Here is a 19,075-nt window from a genome sequence, read left to right as displayed (position 1 = left end):
CTTGTCCACAGACCCTCACACCCCCCTGGCTGCCAAATTGTCATATTTTATTTATTCTTTTTGGTTATGTCTCTATATCCTGTGTTGATATATCTACCCCACATAGTGCACGATGTTAACCCTTTTTCTGCTCAGTTACCCAATTTTTAGGGAAACACAGCAGCGGAAGGGCTAAGTGTGGGCTAGTTTCAGCTTCTAATTTTTTATTTATTCTCCCCCCCTGTCTTTTTATATTTGCTTGTGGTGTTTCCAGGAGAGATCTGCGGATTTAAGATTCACGACCAGGATGTGCCATTCGAGGCCATGGTGGTGGACAAATCCACTGGTGAGGGTGTGATTCGCTCCACCGAGAAGCTGGACTGCGAATTGCAGAAGGACTACACCTTCACCATTCAAGCTTACGACTGCGGCAAAGGACCAGACGGCTCGAATGCAAAAAAATCGCACAAGTAAGAAGGGCAGAAAAACAAAAATAATAGAAAAATCAAGAGAAGATCAAGTACTCATTTTTGCATATAACAGTTCCTGGTTTCTAAAAAGTCTCTGTTTTTAAAGCTACCAGTTGGAAGCCATACATGCCACCGGGATCCGACCTCCTCTGCTCTAGGGCTGCCACTACAATGATTTTGATCACACCAGACGTGATGATGTCCTGACCCTGCAGCCAGTCAGTGACTTTATTAACCAGGTCTTTGGTAGAGGAGATGTCATCATGTTCGGTCAGACAGGTGGCTTCCCCTGGTAACTTTAGTAAAAAAGCAAAACAAAATTGAAAACCTTTAAGCATTTGCAGCATCCCCTGGTGTCTTCTGTCAGGGTGTCTCCTGCCACCGGGAACCTTTTTTAAGGCTATGTTAACTTGCAGTGTTTTTGCATCGTCTTTTTTTCTGTAGCCAAAAAATGCCGTTTTTGCAACGTTTTTTTTTTTTTTTTTTTTTTTTTTTAAATCAAGTAGATTTTTATTAATTTTATAACAGTGACACATACACAAAAAAAAAATCTCAACCAAAAGTGTTAATCCCTCCCCCCCAACATTTGTTATTCAGAATACCATATCATACCACATCATAGATATACGACCATACAAAACAAAATAAATCAAGCCGGTCAAGACCAGCCAAGTCGAAAGGCACACAGATGATTTGCATTTGTAAACGCAATGTGTAGTGAATCCATAGCACAAGATGCACATCTAACAAGATCCTATCGAGGCTGATCACTGGTTACCTCCATGCCAGGACCCCATAATTTATCATATTTACTTCTATCTCTTTTGAGGTATACCCCTTTTTCCAATGATATGAGGGACTCAACTTGATTAATAAACTCTGTCTGTCGGTGGAGTTGCTGAAATCCTGTTTTTAGCAATGAGTTTTCGAGCCATGTATAGTAAATGAGCTATGACAAGTTTCCCAGTGTCAGCAGTACACAATTCATCTACATATCCCAGTATGCAAGTGAGAAGATTACTAATCACCACGCACCCAGAGGATGACTCTATATGGCCTAAAACTGCTCTCCAATATGGAGTGCAGATGCGGGCATGACCATAACATGTGTAATATTCTTGCTTCCTGTTGGGCACACCTCGGGCATCTAGAATAATTTCCAAGACCCATTTTGAACATTATTTCAGGTTTAGGTTCACTAAGCAATAGATTGGGTATGTATTCCAGCACTGAAGCCCACTTATCATCTGTGATAGAACCAATCTCGGTCTCCCATTTCTAACCAACAGAGGGACTGTCTTAAGGAAGACAAAGAGAAAGTCACCATAAACACTAGATATTACCCACTTTGTGATGTCCTCTAAGCAATTAGTGTCCAATACCACATCTCTGAGTTTTAACATCTTTCACTTTATATTGGGCTTTGTAGGCATGTTTGAGTTGAAAGTATTGAAAGAAGCAACTATCAGTTGATCAAACTCTTTTTGCAGACAAAGGATTTAAGCCCCTCATTGCCAACCACCTGGTCAACGTACTGTATACCCCTACTCTTCCAGTTCCTGAACTCAGTTAGTTTGGCAAATTCTGAGAGTTAAGGTACTGTCACACTTAGCGATGTACCAGCGATCCCGACCAGCGATATGACGCGGTCAGGATTGCTGGTACATCGCTAAGTGGTCGCTAGTGAGCTGCCACACAGGCAGATCTCACCAGCGACATCACTGGGGACGGGGGTTGCTACTTACCTGTCACACTAGGCGATCCTGCGTCCTCCCGCCCGGCTCCACGCTCGTCGCTCCACAGGAAGCGCCGCAGGAAGCTGACAACGAGAAGCGGTCCAGGACGTTCTCGCGCGATCAGCGATAACCAGCGGGGGAGCCGGTCGTAGGTAAGTATCAGACACAGCGATGTCGCTAGCAATATCGCTATAACGTCACAAGTTATAGCGATATCGCTTAGTGTGACAGTTCCTTAAGTCATTACTCCAAATAGGTGTGTACATTGATAAGTGTTGGACCTTTCTTATTTGATTTTAAGCCAAACCTTGGAAATTAAGTCCAATGTAGGGTATACTGAGAGACCCCCAAACTTGCCTGCCTGTAAACCAGGGGTGGGGAATCTTTTTTCTGCCAAGGGCCATTTGGATATTTATAACATCCTTCGGGGGCCGTACAAACTCTGCCCACAAAGTAGATCCTGACTCTGGCACTGGTTTCAGGACGTAATCGTTCATTGCATGCCCTTCAGAGCTGGTGGCAATCAAAATACAACTCCCTGCCAAAACATTGTGGTCCCTGAGAATCTGCCCGGGGGCCGTATAAAAGGTCATCGAGGGCCGTAAATGGCCCTGGGGCCTGTGGTTCCCCACCCCTGCTCTAAACTATCCACAAGGGGCCCCTTTCCCACAGTATTTTGAATAATTTTGCAAACCAATGCCCATAACACTTTATTTCCATCACTTCATATGTTGGCATTGAGCCGCCAGAAAATATAATCATGCATTGGGCAGTGCCAGGCCAGTGTCGTCTTTTGGTCTCTACAAAGTTTGTAGTCTTATTCTAGACTGCCCTTTACGCTAGACCAAATCTCTGAAAAGCGTGTTTATCTTATGGAATCTAGATGGCAGGAGCCAAATTGAAGCATTATGTAGAATATATAAAATCTGAGGCATCAACACCATCTTAATAAGATTTAACCTGCCCACCACAGAGAGTTGGAGTTTACACCATGCTGTTATTTTGCACTTAATTTTGTCTGGAAGAGGCAGTAGATTCTGTTTTTCATAATCTATTAAGAGGGGACAATATTACCAACCCCAAGTATTTGAACTGGGAAACCACCTCTATTTGGGTATGCTGAATGTCTGAACGGTCTACCGGGGCATCTAAGGGGAATAGTGCAGATTTATCCTCGTTAATAGTCAGACCTGACAACTGCCCAAACTGTTTAAGTATACAGTTGTGCTCAAAAGTTTACATACCCCGGCAGAATTTTTGCTTTCTTGGCCTTTTTCAGAGAATATGAATGATAACACCAAAACTTTTTTCCACTTATGGTTAGGGGTTGGTGCAGCCATTTATTGTCAAACTACTGTGTTTTCTTTTTTTTTTTTTTTTAAACCAAAGATTTTTTATTATATTCAAATGTCGTTATAATTACATTTAAGCAAAGCTTTCAAATCATCTCCATTGCATACAGAGAAAAAAAAAGGAACACGACATTCAATTTCTTCCCCGTCAAAAAGAAGAAAATAAAAAACAGAACCAACCTCCTCCCTCCTCCCTCCCCCCCCTTCCCAACTGCAATACAGACTTTCTCAATGTGATTGTCTCGACTGTAACCACATGGCCCAGAGTTTTTCAAATTGTGCCTCTTTATGTCGTTTTCTATAAATTCTCTCTTCCAATCGGATTACATTATTCACACGAGTGACAAACTCCCCAATCGTTGGGGGTACAACATCAATCCATTTTTGTGCGATCAGCTTGCGGGCAGTATATAAGAGTTTTGCTATGATGGACTTATAGGCATTTCCCACCGACACCTCCTCCACATATCCCAACACACACGTAATTGGATCTCTTCCTATATCACATCGGTATATCTTCTCAACAAGCCCAATAACCTCTTCCCAGTATGACAAAAGTCCTGGACAGGACCAGAGCATATGAAGCAGTCCCGCAGGTTCGTACCCGCATCTTGGACACTCCGCGTTGTCCCTCCAGCCCATTTTCCTCATAAGTTCTGGGGTCGTATAAGTTCTATGAATGATATATAGTTGAGATATCCTACCCGGCTCACTCAAAGAAAGTTTAGGTATATACTCTAAGATGGTCTCCCATGTCTCATCTACCATGTCCCCCACTTCTCTCTCCCATTTAGATTTTACTGTTAGAGGAAACCCAGCCGAGTAAGAGTATAATAGGTCTTTATAAATGGTAGAGATAGCACCTCTAGTACCCCCGGGTGCACACACATAATCCAGCACCACATCCCTCTGTACCGTCATATTCATTGTCTGTTTCTGTGCTTGAAATGCATGCCTAAGGCCATAATATCGAAATTCCCCACTACATGAGAGTCCAAACTCTTCTTTAAGAACAGAGAAAGGCTTGATCTCAGACCCCTCCAATAATTGCCACACATATTGCAAACCTCTCCTCTCCCAATCGATAAAGTCCTTCAGTTTATATAGTTCCGATAGATTCACATTATCCCAAATAGGTGTGTATATCGTCAGTTCCTCAACTCATCTAAGAAGTTTGATATGCTGCCATATCTTGTGCATAAGTCCGAATGTGGGCACGTCCTTCCCAAGTCTCCCAAAACTTCCTGCTTCCAAACTTTGTACCAATGTTCTCTTGTTGGTCAGTTGGACCAAAATTTCCCCCATAACACTCAAGTTCCCCTCCTCTCGCCAGCCCCTAAAGTGCTGCCCCTGCGTTGCTACAAAGTATATCCATGGATTTGGCGCCGACAACCCTCCCTCATCCTTCCCCTTTGCAGTATTTCCAATTTAATTTTTGCTTGTTTTTTCCCCCAGATCAGTTCTCTAAAAATGGTATTAACTTTATAGAATTTTTTCTTTGGAATCCAAACCGGGGCATTATGGAGGACATACATCAACTGAGGCATCATTATCATTTTAATTAGATTCATCCTCCCCACTATTGATAGTACTAACTTACACCATGCTGTCATTTTAACTTTGAATTTAACTAGTAATGGGTCGAAGTTTAGTTCGAGATATCTAGATACAGGCATAGATACCCATATTCCGAGGTATTTAAACTCCTTAACTACTTTCAAATGACCAACCGCCTCCCCTGCAGCTCGACATCTCAACTCTCCATCAATCCCCATGATACATGACTTGTCCCAATTAATTCTCAATCCGGAAAAGAAACCAAATTCCCCTATAAGGTCCATGACCGCAGTCAGTGTCTCTCCACCGTCTTTTAAAAACAGGAGTATATCGTCCGCGTAAAAGGCGATCTTTTCCTCCAGCTCCCCATATCTAAAGCCTTGTATTTCTTTAGAATTGCGAATTTTAATCGCTAACGGTTCCATCGCCACAGCAAACAATAACAGTGACAATGGACAACCCTGACGAGTTCCTCTGAACAACCCAAATGCCCCCGAAGTCTCCCCATTAATCCTAATATATCCTTTCGGGTCCACATACAATAACTTAACCCAAGAAATAAATCTGTGCCCAAATCCCATACAATTCAATACTGCCCATAAATACTTCCACTCTACCCTGTCAAAGGCTTTCCGTGCGTCCAGTGAGGCCACGACCCTTTCCCCCCTATTATCTGCTGGGATTTGAATATTTAAAAACAGTCTTCGCAGGTTAATAGCGGTAGATCTGTTTTGCAGGAACCCTGATTGGTCTGGATGTATTAATTTTGGGACAACTCTAGACATTCTTATCGCCAACATTTTGGCTAGTATTTTAACATCTGATGTCAATAACGAGATTGGTCTATAGGATTCTACGGATGAGGCATCTTTCCCTTCTTTAGGAATCACCACGATTACAGCCTCCCTCATAGAGCTTGGCAATACCCCCTTCTCCGCTGCCACCTCAAGTACATGCTTAAACTTAGGCGCTACAATTTCTATTAAATCTTTATACACTTCTCCCGGTATCCCGTCAGATCCAGGTGACCTGTCATTTGATAATGATAGGATAGCCTTCTCTACCTCTTCTACAGTGAATAATGCTTCCAAATTTTGTTTATCAGAATCATTTAACCTAGGTAACTCTATCCCTTGTACGTATTTATCCAACTCCAAGTCCGAGGCCCTCAATTCCGAGGTATACAATTCTACATAATATTCCTTAAAACATTCCAATATCCTGATGGTATCCCTATGAACTGCCCCATCTTTAGTGACAATTTTGTATATTTGTGATGGTTTTTTCTGCGCAGCAGTAATCACTGATAATAAGTGTCCCACCTTTTCCCCCTCATCATAGAACAGTGCCTTTTGGAATGCCCTTTTCTTATCTATCCCTTGTAAATATAACTTATTTACTTCTTCTTGTGCTTCTTTTAATGCTTTCTGGGTGTCGGCATTGGGACTAACTATCATCTCTTCCTCTGCCCTGCTGAGTCTCTCAGCAGCCTCTTGGTTTACCTGCCTTGTTCGTGTCTTCTGCCTCGAGATATCTCGTATGAATAAACCCCGCAGATAAGCTTTCATAGCATCCCATACCATGAGTGGATCTGCAGTGCCTTCGTTTAACTGAAAGAACTCAGCAATATCATTCCTAATAGTTCCCATGTTTAAGCATTTGAGCCATTCCGGATGAATCGTCCCTCCTACTCTCCTCCTTTTCCCCACTCCCAATCTCAGACTAACCTCAACTGCCCTGTGATCGGAGATAAGTCTCTGCAAATATTCCACTGTTCCAACCAATCTGTCCATGCCCCTATTACCCAGTGCCAAATCTATGCGTGATAGAGTATGATACGAAGTCGAATAACACGAAAAGCATTTCTTCCCCTCATTGCGTACTCTCCATAGGTCTATCATATCCATTTCACTAACATATGTCCCAAATGGAGTCATCCTATCTTTCCTAGGGCAATTTCCCTCACTGCCCGCCCGGTCCCAATACTCATTCAGAACATTATTGACGTCCCCTAATATTAGCACTGGGCAATCCCCTCTCCCCCCAATCCACTCAAAAATCTCCTGTAGTTTCTTTTTCGAATATGGGGGTGGAATATAGAGGGCCACCACAATTATGCATATTCCAGAAATTCGACAATGCAGAGAAACAAACTGACCGTCCTTATCTATATAAGAGTCAATTTCTTCATAATGAGTGTGAGAATGTATTAGTACAGATACGCCCCTTGCGTAAGCCGAATACATAGAGTGATAGGCCCGAGTGACCCACTTTTTCTCTAACCAATTTTCCTTTCCTTTAATCAAATGAGTTTCTAATATACATGCGATATCTGGGTTATGCTTTCTAATTTCTGCCATAACTGCCGCTCTTTTATTGGGATCTAACATTCCCCGTACGTTCCAACTTAGAATTTTAACATCACCACTCATTATGTCCTAAAAAATTAAAAGATAACCGGACTTCTGTGGTCACTATATTATATTGCAGTATGCGAACTCCCCCGTAACCAACCCACCCCTGTCCCCCTCCCCTCCCCCCCCCTCCCCTCCAACCCAATCTAGCTGATTCTCTCCTTCCAACGAGAGAGAATACAGCCAGCACCCAATTGCTTCACACCCATATAAAGCCACTGAGTCTCCCTTGTTTGGCGTCCTACACTCCCACCATCAGAAAACAAAAACAATTATCATTACCAATCAGGCCGCATAACATTTTCTAACAAGGATCTTGCAATAGTCATCAAAAAACCACCCGGGGATCAACGCCCCCAAAAAAGTTTTTGAAAAACCAGGTGTCTCGGAGCACAACATCCAAAAAAAGAAAGGAAGGGAAATATATCCGAGAGTCTCTACTTCATCCTTCACCGTCTCTCACTACTCCCAACTTAGAATGATTGTTCTCCATCCATTTGACTGCTTCTTCTGGGGACGGAAAAAACTGGACAGACCCCAACGCTGCTACTCTTAGTTTAGCAGGATACATCATAGAGTACTTCACTCCCAGCGCTCTCATTTCTCTCTTGACCTCGCCGAATTTCATCCGCATTTTCTGGACCTCTGCTGAATAGTCCGGATATATTTCAATACGACTTCCATTAAACATAAGATCCTGCAACTTCCTGGCTTCCCGGAGGATAGTCTCTCTGTCTCTACAATTCAGCATCCTGGCCAGCATAGTACGAGGAGCGCTACCCGGTGGGAGGGGCCGTAGGGGGACACGGTGTGCTCTCTCCACCGCAAAAACTCTGGAAAGCGTGTCTCTGCCGATTTTGGATAAGATCCATTGCTCAATAAAGTCGGTGGGGTCGCTGCCCTCTACCTTTTCCGGAAAACCCACAAATCTGAGATTGTTCCTCCTTGATCTATTTTCCAAATCATCCTGCTTCAAATGCACTGCTGATATCTTTTGAGCATGCTGGGATTGAGTCCTCTGCATTTTGTTTACAGAGTCCTCAGTGCTGCTCACTCTCTCTTCCACAGCACCCATCCTGGTATCTGCCTTGTTCAGTGCCTCTTTAATGCCAGTGATTTCTTCTTTAATCTTATCAACCCGGCTATTCAACTTAGTCAGTGTCCTCTTGCAGAACGACACCACCATGAAGACATCTTTCAAGGTTGGCTCTCTCTCAGGAGTCTCATCATCAGCTCCACTGTCTTCCTCCTCAGACACACACTCAGGGCCAGCGATTTCCCCCTCCCTTTCTTCTCCTGCTATCGGCCTCTCCCGCGGTTTCACCGCTCACTCCCTCTCCTTCCAGCACTATACCTTCTTCAGTGTCCCCCTCCTCTCTTGCAAAGCGCTGCAACTTCTGGAGGATCCGTGACCGTTTATCAAAGCTATCAGTCTGTCTCCGCGCCTCCTCCACTTTCCCGGCGCCATCTTGTGCAGTCACGCTGCCGTCCTCCCCGATATCTTTCTGCCTCCTCCTCCCCATCTCGGCGCTCCTCTGCACTCACGGCGTCTCCTCCCGACTCTTGGGCACTCACTGTGCCAATAGATATGTCCAGGTCAGTGCCAAAACGACCTGTTTAAGGATAATTCATAGATCTGACGGCGGAGCTCTTCTACCTAGCGTCCACTCACATCCACGCTAGGCCACGCCCCCCGTGTTTTCTCTTTTTAAATCATAATGACAACCCAAAACATCCAAATGATCCTGATCAAAAGTTTACATACCCTGGTGATTTTGGCCTGATAACATGCACAGAAGTTGAGACAAATGGGTTTAAATGGCTATTAAAGGTAACATCCTCACCTGTGACATGTTTGCCTGTAATCAGAGTGTGTGCGCATAAAAGCTGAGTGAGTTTCTAAGATCCAGACAGACTCTTGCACCTTTCAGCCAGCCACTGACATTTCTGGATTGTGGGTCATGGGGAAAGCAAAAGAATTGTCAACGGATCTACAGGAAATGGTAGTTGAAATGTATAAAACAGGAAAGGAATACAAAAAGATATCCAAGGAATTGATAATGCCAGTTAGCAGCGTTCAAACTGTGATTAACAAATGGAATATAAAGGGCTCTGCAAAAACAAAACCACGGTCAGGTAGATCAACAAAAATTTTGTCCACAAATGCCAGGAAAATTGTTCGAGATGCAAAGAAAAACCCACATATAACATCATCAGCTGAAATACTGGGCTCTCTGAAAATTAGCGGTGTGGCTGTTTCAAGATACAAAATAAGGAGGCACTTGAAGTAAAATGGGCGGCATGGTCGAGTCGCCAGAAGAAAGCCATTACTGTGCAAATGCCACAAAGTATGACGCCTACAATATGCAAAACAGCACAGAGACAAGCCTCAAAACTTCTGTTACAAGGCATTTTGGAGTAATGAGACCAAAATTGAACTTTTTGGCCACAACCATAGACGTTACATTTGGAGAGAGGTCAACAAGGCCTGTGATGAAAGGAACACCATTCCTACTGTAAAGCACAGAGGTAGATCTCTGATGTTTTGAGCATGTGTGAGCTACAAAGACAAAGGAAACTTGGTCAAAGTTGAAGGAAATATAAATGCAGTACGTTGTCAGCAAATACTGGAGGTAAATTTGCAATCATCAGCCCGGAAGCTGCGCAATGGACTTACTTGGACGTTCCAACGATCCAAAACACAAGTCGACCTGTTATTAGCTACAGCAAAACAAAGTGAAGTTTTTGGAGTATCCACCTCAGTCTCCTGACCTCAATATCATTGAACCACTTTGGGGAGGTCTCAAGAGCGCAGTTCATGCTAGACAGTAACTGGAGGCTTTTTGCCAAGAAGAGTGGGCAGCTTTACCATCTGAGAAAATAAAGAACCTCATCCACAACTACCACAAAAGACTTCAAGCTGTCATTGATGTTAGAGGGGGCAATACACGGTATTAAGAAATGGGGTATGTAAACTTATGATCAGGGTCATTTGGATGTTTTGGGTTGTCATAATTTAAAAAGAGAAAACACAGTAGTTTGACAATAAATGGCTTCTCCCAACCACTAACCATGAGTGGAGAAAAAGTGTTGGTGTTATCATTCATATTCTCTGAAAAAAGGCCAAAAAAGTGAAATCCCTGCTGGGGTATGTAAACTTTTGGGCACAACTGTATCCATTACACTATTCAGAGAGGATCTACCAAAGTCTCCCAGAAATAGCAGAATGTCCTCCGCATATAATGTGATCTTCTCTTCTATATTCCCATATTGAAATCCTCTAACTTCAGAAGAATTCCTCACTACTGCCGCTAAGGGTTCTATTGCAATGGCAAACAATAATGTCTTGTGCGTCTATATAATCTGAAGCTTTGAGACCGTTCACCGTTTGCTTTGATTTTTGCTGTAGGGGAGGAGTATAGCAACTGCACCAATGATATAAACGTGTGTCCGAACCCCATTTTCTTCAGCACCTCCCAGAGAAAGCTACACTCTATGCTATCGAAGGCCTTTGCTGTGTCTAACGACAGCACCACTCTATGCCCAATGTTATCCGCTGGGAGCAGCATATTCAAAAAGAGGTTGTGCAAATTAATTGCTGTGGATTTGTTGGCCATAAAGCCAGTTTGGTCCGGATGTATAACTTTAGACATAATTCCTGACAACCCATTAGCTAATATTTTAGCCAATATTTTGATATCTGCCATCAATAGAGAAATAGGTCTGTATGACTCTGGAAGCTGAGGATCTTTGCCTAATTGTAATAATTGCCTCGGTCATAGATGGTGTTAATGAACTTGCAGGAAGAGAGTGGTTTTATAGCTGCAACAAATTTAGGAGTAATGCCTTGTTAAAACATTTAAACACCTCTGCAGGGAGGCCATCTACGCCTGGAGCCTTACCACCCGGCATAGAAGATAAAGCATTTTCTAGTTCCTCCAGTGACAGGGGACCATCCAGAGCCCTCCTCTCATCTTCAGACAGTGTGGGCAACCTGGCCATTTCTAAGAAATTGAAAATTTCTTCTTCCGGAGGTCTAACCTTTGAAGAGTATAGTGTATCATAAAATGAAAGCAGAACCTCCAGAATCTCTCCCATAGACTCCGCCCAATCCCCATTTTGAGAGCGAAGCTTATAAATATGGGACGAATCCCTTTGCGCTGCTGTAACGAGATAGTAACACTTTCTTCATTTTGCTCATAGTCATTTCTCTAATAAATATCCCTTTCAGATAAGCCTTCATAGACTTCCAGATCATTGGAATAGATGCTGTGGCATTATTAATTTGGAAAAACTCTTTGAGGTCTATGGCCACTTTTTCTTCGTTTATGTTTTGTATACAGAAATTATTTAATTTCTAGAACCTGGTTGGGGGCGAGTTTGCCACTCCTGACGCGCCCCATCATGTCACGAATCATCAGGAGAGTTGGGTAGAACAAGGGGTCAAGTGTCCCTAGGGCTATGGCACCATGTCACCGCTGAATCATCTGGTTGTGTGATGAAATGCGTCGAGAACAGCCAAACGCATCGGAGCCCCACCCCACTGCATAGGCCAAGCACCGGATCTAGGACAAGGGCACCCGCCGGACGGGAACCACCTGCAACGCTGCGAGACCGCCCCGATTTCCAGTGTTCTTCAGCTGCGGATTACATGTGTGCAGTCTCTACAGTACATGTTTAATTAAGTTAGTTTTATTCACTAAAGTTGCAGCAAAGTCTGTTATTTTTTTGCAGCATTTTTTCATTTTCTCATTGCTTTCTATGAGTGAAAAAATGCTCCAGAAATGCTGACCGAATTAATGCTGCAGATTTATAAAACACTGCAATCTCAAATTCAGTCAGGAAAATATAAATCAAGCGTTTGCAGGAGATTTCTGATATCTCCGCTTTTGCTGGTATTGTATAATGCAGCTCCTTATTTGCAAAAAAAAACAAAACAATGCATGTGAACATAGCCTAAGAAAAGACTCTGGGTCATTATATCTGCTGCCCAGAAACTGTGCATCTTGCTGAAAGACCCCTATGAATTAGTAAGTATATATACATACATAAATTACGCAAACGCAGCATGCTCATTAATTTTGCAGAAAAGTCCGCATTTTTAGCTATTTCCTATCTGTCAGAAGACGCACAGAAAAAAACGCATGTTTTTTTTAGCAAAAAAAAACCCGCGGAAATAAAACGCTCGTTTTCTGGGAAGGAAGCAGAAATTTTGCAAAGACTTATTTATTTCAAACAATGTGTATGTGTGTTATATATATATATATATATATATATATATATATATATATATATATATATATATATATATATATATATATATATATATATATATATGCACACATATATATTGTACAGGCCAAAAGTTTGGACACACCTCATTCAAAGAGTTTTCTTTATTTTCATGACTATGAAAATTGTGGATTCACTCTGAAGGCATCAAAACTATGAATTAACACATGTGGAATTATATAATTAACCCCTTCAAGGCCGCCAATATGTATATATACTGACCTGAGATATAAGAGAATATCATCCCCATAAAGGAGACAATCCAGCAGCTGTTGACTGTCCACTATATCTGACAACTTGCTGTATCACAAATGATCTGTGTTGGCACCGTCCATATCTGTTTAACCCCTTAGTTGCTGCTGTCAAAAGTGACTACATCAAATAAATGGTTAAAAGATTGTGGGGGCTTGCATTTTAATCTAATTGATACACTGAGATCATGATTCTGTGATCCTGATGTTTGCCATAGCAGTTCATGGCCAAATAGCGGCCTTAGAGTCTCCCGGATATAGCGGTCAGTTCAGAAGTTAGCGACATTTAGGTGGTAAACAAACACTTTTTCATTCCGGCTATACCACTTTGCATTAATTCCTGAAAATCACCTGAAGGGTTAATAAACTACCTGACAGCAGTTTTCAATATGTCAGGGGGTGCTGTTTATAAAATGGTATCACTTTTGGGGTTTTCCAATATATAGGACCCCTAAAGTCACTTCAAACCTGGATAGGTCCCTCAAAAAAATAAATTTTGTAAATTTCCTTGAAAAAATGAAAAATTACTGCTACGTTTTTAAACCTCCTAAAAGGCTAACAAAATAAATGACAGTTTTAAAAATGGTGCTGATGTAAAGCAGACATGTGGGAAATGTTATTTATTCATGTTTTTCTGTGGTATGACTATCTGGATTAAAGGGATAATCATTCAAAGTTTGAAAACTGCAATTTTTTTTACGTTTTTGTCAAGTTTCTGATATTTTTATAAATAAATACAAAATATATCAATCTAAATTTACTATTACCATAATAATGTGCCACGAAAAAACAGTATCAAAATCACTGGGATTTGTTGAATTCCAGAGTTATGACCACATAAAGTGACATTGGTCAGAATTTAAAAAATTGGCCCGGTCACGAAGGGGTTAACAAAAAAGTGTGAAACAACTGAAAATATGTCTTATATTCTAGGTTATTCAAAGTAGCCACCTTTTGCTTTGATTACTGCTTTGCACACTCTTGGCATTCTCTTGATGAGCTTCAAGAGGTAGTCACCGGAAATGGTCTTCCAACAGTCTTGAAGGAGTTCCCAGAGATGCTTAGCACTTGTTGACCCTTTTGCCTTCACTCTGCGGTCCAGCTCACCCCAAACCATCTCGATTGGGTTCAGGTCTGGTGACTGTGGAGGCCAGGTCATCTGGCGTAGCACCCCATCACTCTCCTCCTTAGTCAAATAGCCCTTACACAGCCTGGAGGTGTGTTTGGGATCATTGTCCTGTCGAAAAATAAATGATGGTCCAACTAAACGCAAACCGGATGGAATAGCATGCCGCTGCAAGATGCTGTGGTAGCCATGCTGGTTCAGTATGCCTTCAGTTTTGAATAAACCAGCAAAGCACCCCCACACCATCACACCTCCTCCTCCATGCTTCACAGTAGGAACCAGGCATGTAGAGTCCATCCGTTCACTTTTTCTATGTTGCACAAAGACACGGTGGTTGGAACCAAAGATCTCAAATTTGGACGCATCAGACCAAAGCACAGATTTCCACTGGTCTAATGTCCATTCCTTGTGTTCTTTAGCCCAAACAAGTCTCTTCTGCTTGTTGCCTGTCCTTAGCAGTGGTTTCCTAGCAGCTATTTTACCATGAAGGCCTGCTGCACAAAGTCTCCTCTTAACAGTTGTTGTAGAGATGAGTCAGCTGCTAGAACTCTGTGTGGCATTGACCTGGTCTCTAATCTGAGCTGCTGTTAACCTGTGATTTCTGAGGCTGGTGACTCGGATGAACTTATCCTCCGCAGCAGATGTGACTCTTGGTCTTCCTTTCCTGGGGCGGTCCTCATGTGAGCCAGGTTCTTTGTAGCGCTTGATGGTTTTTGCCACTGCACTTGGGGACACTTTCAAAGTTTTCCTAATTTTTCGGACTGGCTGACCTTTATTTCTTAAAGTAATGATGGCCACTCGTTTTTCTTTACTTAGCTGCTATTTTCTTGCCATAATACAAATTATAACAGTCTATTCAGTAGGACTATCAGCTGTGTATCCACCAGACTTCTGCGCAAAACAACTGATGGTCCCAGCCCCATTTATAAGGCAAGAAATCCCACTTATTAAACCTGACAGGGCACACCTGTGAAGTGAAAACCATTTCCGGTGACTACCTCTTGATGCTCATCAAGAGAATGCCAAGAGTGTGCAAAGCAGTAATCAAAGCAAAAGGTGGCTACTTTGAAGAACCTAGAATATAAGACTTATTTTCAGTTGTTTCACACTTTTTTGTTAATTATATAATTCCACATGTGTTAATTCATAGTTTTGATGCCTTCAGAGTGAATCTACAATTTTCATAGTCATGAAAATAAAGAAAACTCTTTGAATGAGAAGGTGTGTACAAACTTTTGGTCTGTACTGTGTGTGTGTGTGTGTGTGTGTGTATATATATATATATATATATATATATATATATATATATATATATATATACACACAAACACACACAGTATATCTCTGGAAAAAATTAAGAGACTATCACGCCACAACCCTGTCATGGGCAGCCCAAAATATAAGCCCGCACATCGCTCCATATATAAAGTACGATCTCCCATGTAGCCTCCTATATATAGTATAAGCCCACACAGCCCCCTGTATACTGTCCAGTATGCACCCCATATAGCCTCCTATATATACAGCTCTGGCAAAAATTAAGAGACTACCACATCAAAACTCTGTCATGGGCAGCCCATTCTCCAGACCTGAACCCCATTGAAAACCTCTGGAATGTAATCAAGAGGATGATGGATAGTCACAAGCCATCAAACAAAGAAGAACTGTTTACATTTTTGCGCCAGAAGTAGTGTGACAGACTTGTGTCAAGTATTCCAAGATGCATAAAAGCTGTTATTAAAAATCATGGTTATACCACAAAATATTGATTTCAGAACTCTTCCTCAGTTATGACATTAGTATTGTTGTTCCTAAACGATTATGAACTTGTTTTCTTTGCATTATTTGAGGTCTGAAAGCAGTGTTGTTGTTGTTTTTTGGTTTTTTTTTAATTTTGACAACTTTTCTTTGTCAGGAAAAAAAAACAAAATTTATTGCTTGGAAATTCGGAGAAATGTTGTCAGAAGTTTATAGACTAAAAGAACAATTCAGATTTCACTCAAAAATAAACCTATAAAGAGAAAAATCAGACAAACTGAACATTTGAAAGTGGTCTCTTAATTTTTGCCAGAGCTGTATATATTCGTCTGTAATGAACATATTGAGTCAGTCAGAGTGACCTTATGAGGATGGACCACTGCTAGCCCATGTCAGCTGGCTGCCTGCCTGCGAGCTTAGAGGGTGTCCCTCCCATGGTGGTCCCCATCACTGCAGTGACCAGCAGGGTAGGAGTCTGACATTCGCCTGCAGATATTTCTGTTTCTATCTGTGGAAGGGTCATCACCACGGCCCCATCCCTTACTGTAAAATAAAGTGGCCATAGATAATTAATGGAAGACGTGATGCTGATATTTCAGCAGCTGCTATAAAACCTGTTGCGTGTCGTTAATGTTTAAAAGGTCGTTTTCTGAATCATGTAACGTGATTTATGCACATAATTTACTATGCGGCTCTGCTCACTTCACTTGCTGTCTGTGCTCTGCCTCACTGACACGTCTGTTCATTGAATAACGGGCATCTTTAAGTGCCAACAAAATGCATATACTTCTTTTATGTACCACCCCAATAGTCACTCCTTAGATTTTAGTTATGTGTTTGGCACGGCCCAGTTTTCTTGCTCCATCTGAAGTGATGAAGACCTGACGAGCGATCATCATGGGCATATGGTCCCTACAAATTCTGATATACCATTGGTAGTATTGGCATTTTCATATTTAGTGGCTGGCTCGCTGTACCCCTTCAGGAATCAGCGCCAGTGTGCACGTTATCTTGTCACTCCCTATAGTAACAGACGGGCATCAGTGTGCAGTATTTTGTCCCTCCTGCTTGTACAAATCTTTTACTGTGGTTTACATGTTGCATTTCCCTACTTACAAAAGATTATTAATATTTTCAGCGCCTGGTTGTACAATCTCAGCAGTGGGATTTTTTGTCAGAGGGAACCAGCGGGACCCGTTCATCAGAGGCTGTTTTCCAGTAATTAGGCGTCCTGCTGATCTCATGGCAATAATGTTATTACCTCGCTGCAGGGCAACCGTGCACATCCAAGTGAATGACGTGAACGAGTACGCACCAGTGTTTAAGGAGAAATCCTACAAGGCCACAGTCATCGAGGGAAAGAAATACGACAATATCCTGAAGGTGGAGGCTGTGGATGCCGACTGCTCCCCTCAGTTCAGCCAGATCTGCAGCTATGAAATTGTCACACCTGATGTACCCTTCACTGTGGATAAAGATGGTAAGTGCCCGATCCCAAGCTCCAGTTTTCACGTCTGCCAGGTCTCTTTGGGTGTGTGCACTCGTTGCGGATTCTGCTGCGGATTTTTCCGCTCGGATTTTGCAAAATCCGCAGGTAAATGCGTTTTATCTGCGGATTAGCCTGCGGTTTGACACCCGTACAATGGAGCAGGTGTGAAACCGCTACGGATTCCGAACAAAGAAGGGACATGCTGCGGATTGAAAACTGCGGAAAAATCCGCAGCATGTGAACTGCAGTTTATATTTTCCATTGAAAATAAAGGTACTGTACACCACAGCAAAAACTGCTGCGGATCCGCAGCGGAATCCGCATCGTGTGCACACACCCTTTGTCCTTTCTCTGCCATAAGTTCAGTAGCAGCTAATGGACCTTTATGATAAATGGGAACGAGCTCCCAGAAATACTACTTTCTCAATAATCTGCTAGTCTACACAGGCTGCCAGTCTCCGATGAATAAACAAAATGCTCTGGTGAAATATTCTGCATCGTTCTCTGTAGCATGTCGTCCTATGTAAACAGTACGCGCTGCTGAAAACAATGTTATTTTGTGTGCACAGAACAGTCGTACCATCGAATGTTCAGTGCACATGGTCAGCCTGTGGAAACATGCTATTATATGATCGCTTTCATGTAGCTTGTCGGCGGTCATTTAATTACCATGTGTCAGACAGCCAGTGTAAACACATCCATAGGAACCGGTGTTGAATTTGGGTAGAAACAAGGCCACCGGCCATTGTCATACTTCTGTGATAGGTTTGTTGAGGACAGGAACCACGAACACCCACATAAAGTTGTCACATCTTCCTTACAATGTACCAGTCGGAAACCTTGATGCAGAATTTTTTTGTTTAATCAGTTTGTATTGAACTTGTCATAAAAGTTTGATAATCTGACAAACAAAATTGATGTGAGTAGCCAAAAAACAAGGCACAAGGCGACAAATGTAATGCAGGCATGTAAAAAGATGCCTGCAATGAGGTGATTCCAAAACCAATCAACTTGTTGTAAGGCAAAAGCCATCAGTCTACTCAGATGTATAAGACTTTTATTTTTCCCTTGGTCTGATGTCCGGTGTTAGATGATGCAATCACTATAAAACATAATCTATTTTACCGCAGGTTACATCAAGAACACAGAGAAGCTGAATTATGGAAAAGAACGTCAGTATAAGCTCACGGTCACCGCCTATGACTGCGGGAAGAAGCGGGCGAGCGAGGACATCCTGGTCAAGATCAACATTAAACCAACATGTAAAGCAAGTTTGCAAGGTGGGTGATTTCCTGGAAGGCATGGCTTGTACTTGTGGTTCTTCTTATGTTTGCACAATCTGAGAAATTGTAACATTGCTGCACCGACATACTGCAAAATTGGAGGACATGAGGGTCAGTACTGTTAGCAGTTTCTCTGGTTCTGTTGCAGGTTGGAGTAAGCGGATAGAGTACGAGCCCGGCACTGGGTCCTTGGCGCTGTTCCCTGGTATGCATCTGGAGACATGTGATGAGCCCATCACATCCATTCAGGCCACAGTACAACTGGAAACCAGTCACATCGGCAAGGGGTGCGACCGAGATACCTATTCGGAGAAGTCTATTCACAGGCTGTGCGGTAAGAGCCAGAAGCCATTGTGTTATGATTTTAG

General features: G+C 42.3%; 1 protein-coding gene across 4 annotated transcripts in view; it reads left to right on the top strand.

The window, feature by feature from the left end:
- The window catches only part of CLSTN1 (calsyntenin 1), a 121,815-nt gene that overhangs the window by 64,749 nt on the left and 37,991 nt on the right, over positions 1-19,075 (top strand). For all 4 annotated transcript variants that reach the window (XM_073585004.1, XM_073585003.1, XM_073585000.1 and 1 more), the window contains 4 exons: positions 254-449; positions 17,207-17,415; positions 18,555-18,704; positions 18,856-19,041. In XM_073585004.1, coding sequence (XP_073441105.1) covers positions 254-449; positions 17,207-17,415; positions 18,555-18,704; positions 18,856-19,041 — 741 coding nt within the window. The remainder of the gene's footprint in view (positions 1-253; positions 450-17,206; positions 17,416-18,554; positions 18,705-18,855; positions 19,042-19,075) is intronic.

The sequence above is a fragment of the Dendrobates tinctorius genome, unplaced genomic scaffold (genome assembly GCF_039654945.1).
Source record: "Dendrobates tinctorius isolate UK_male_01 unplaced genomic scaffold, ASM3965494v1 ptg000086l, whole genome shotgun sequence".
Taxonomy (NCBI): domain Eukaryota; kingdom Metazoa; phylum Chordata; class Amphibia; order Anura; family Dendrobatidae; genus Dendrobates; species Dendrobates tinctorius.
This window is presented reverse-complemented; position numbering and strand designations above follow the sequence as displayed.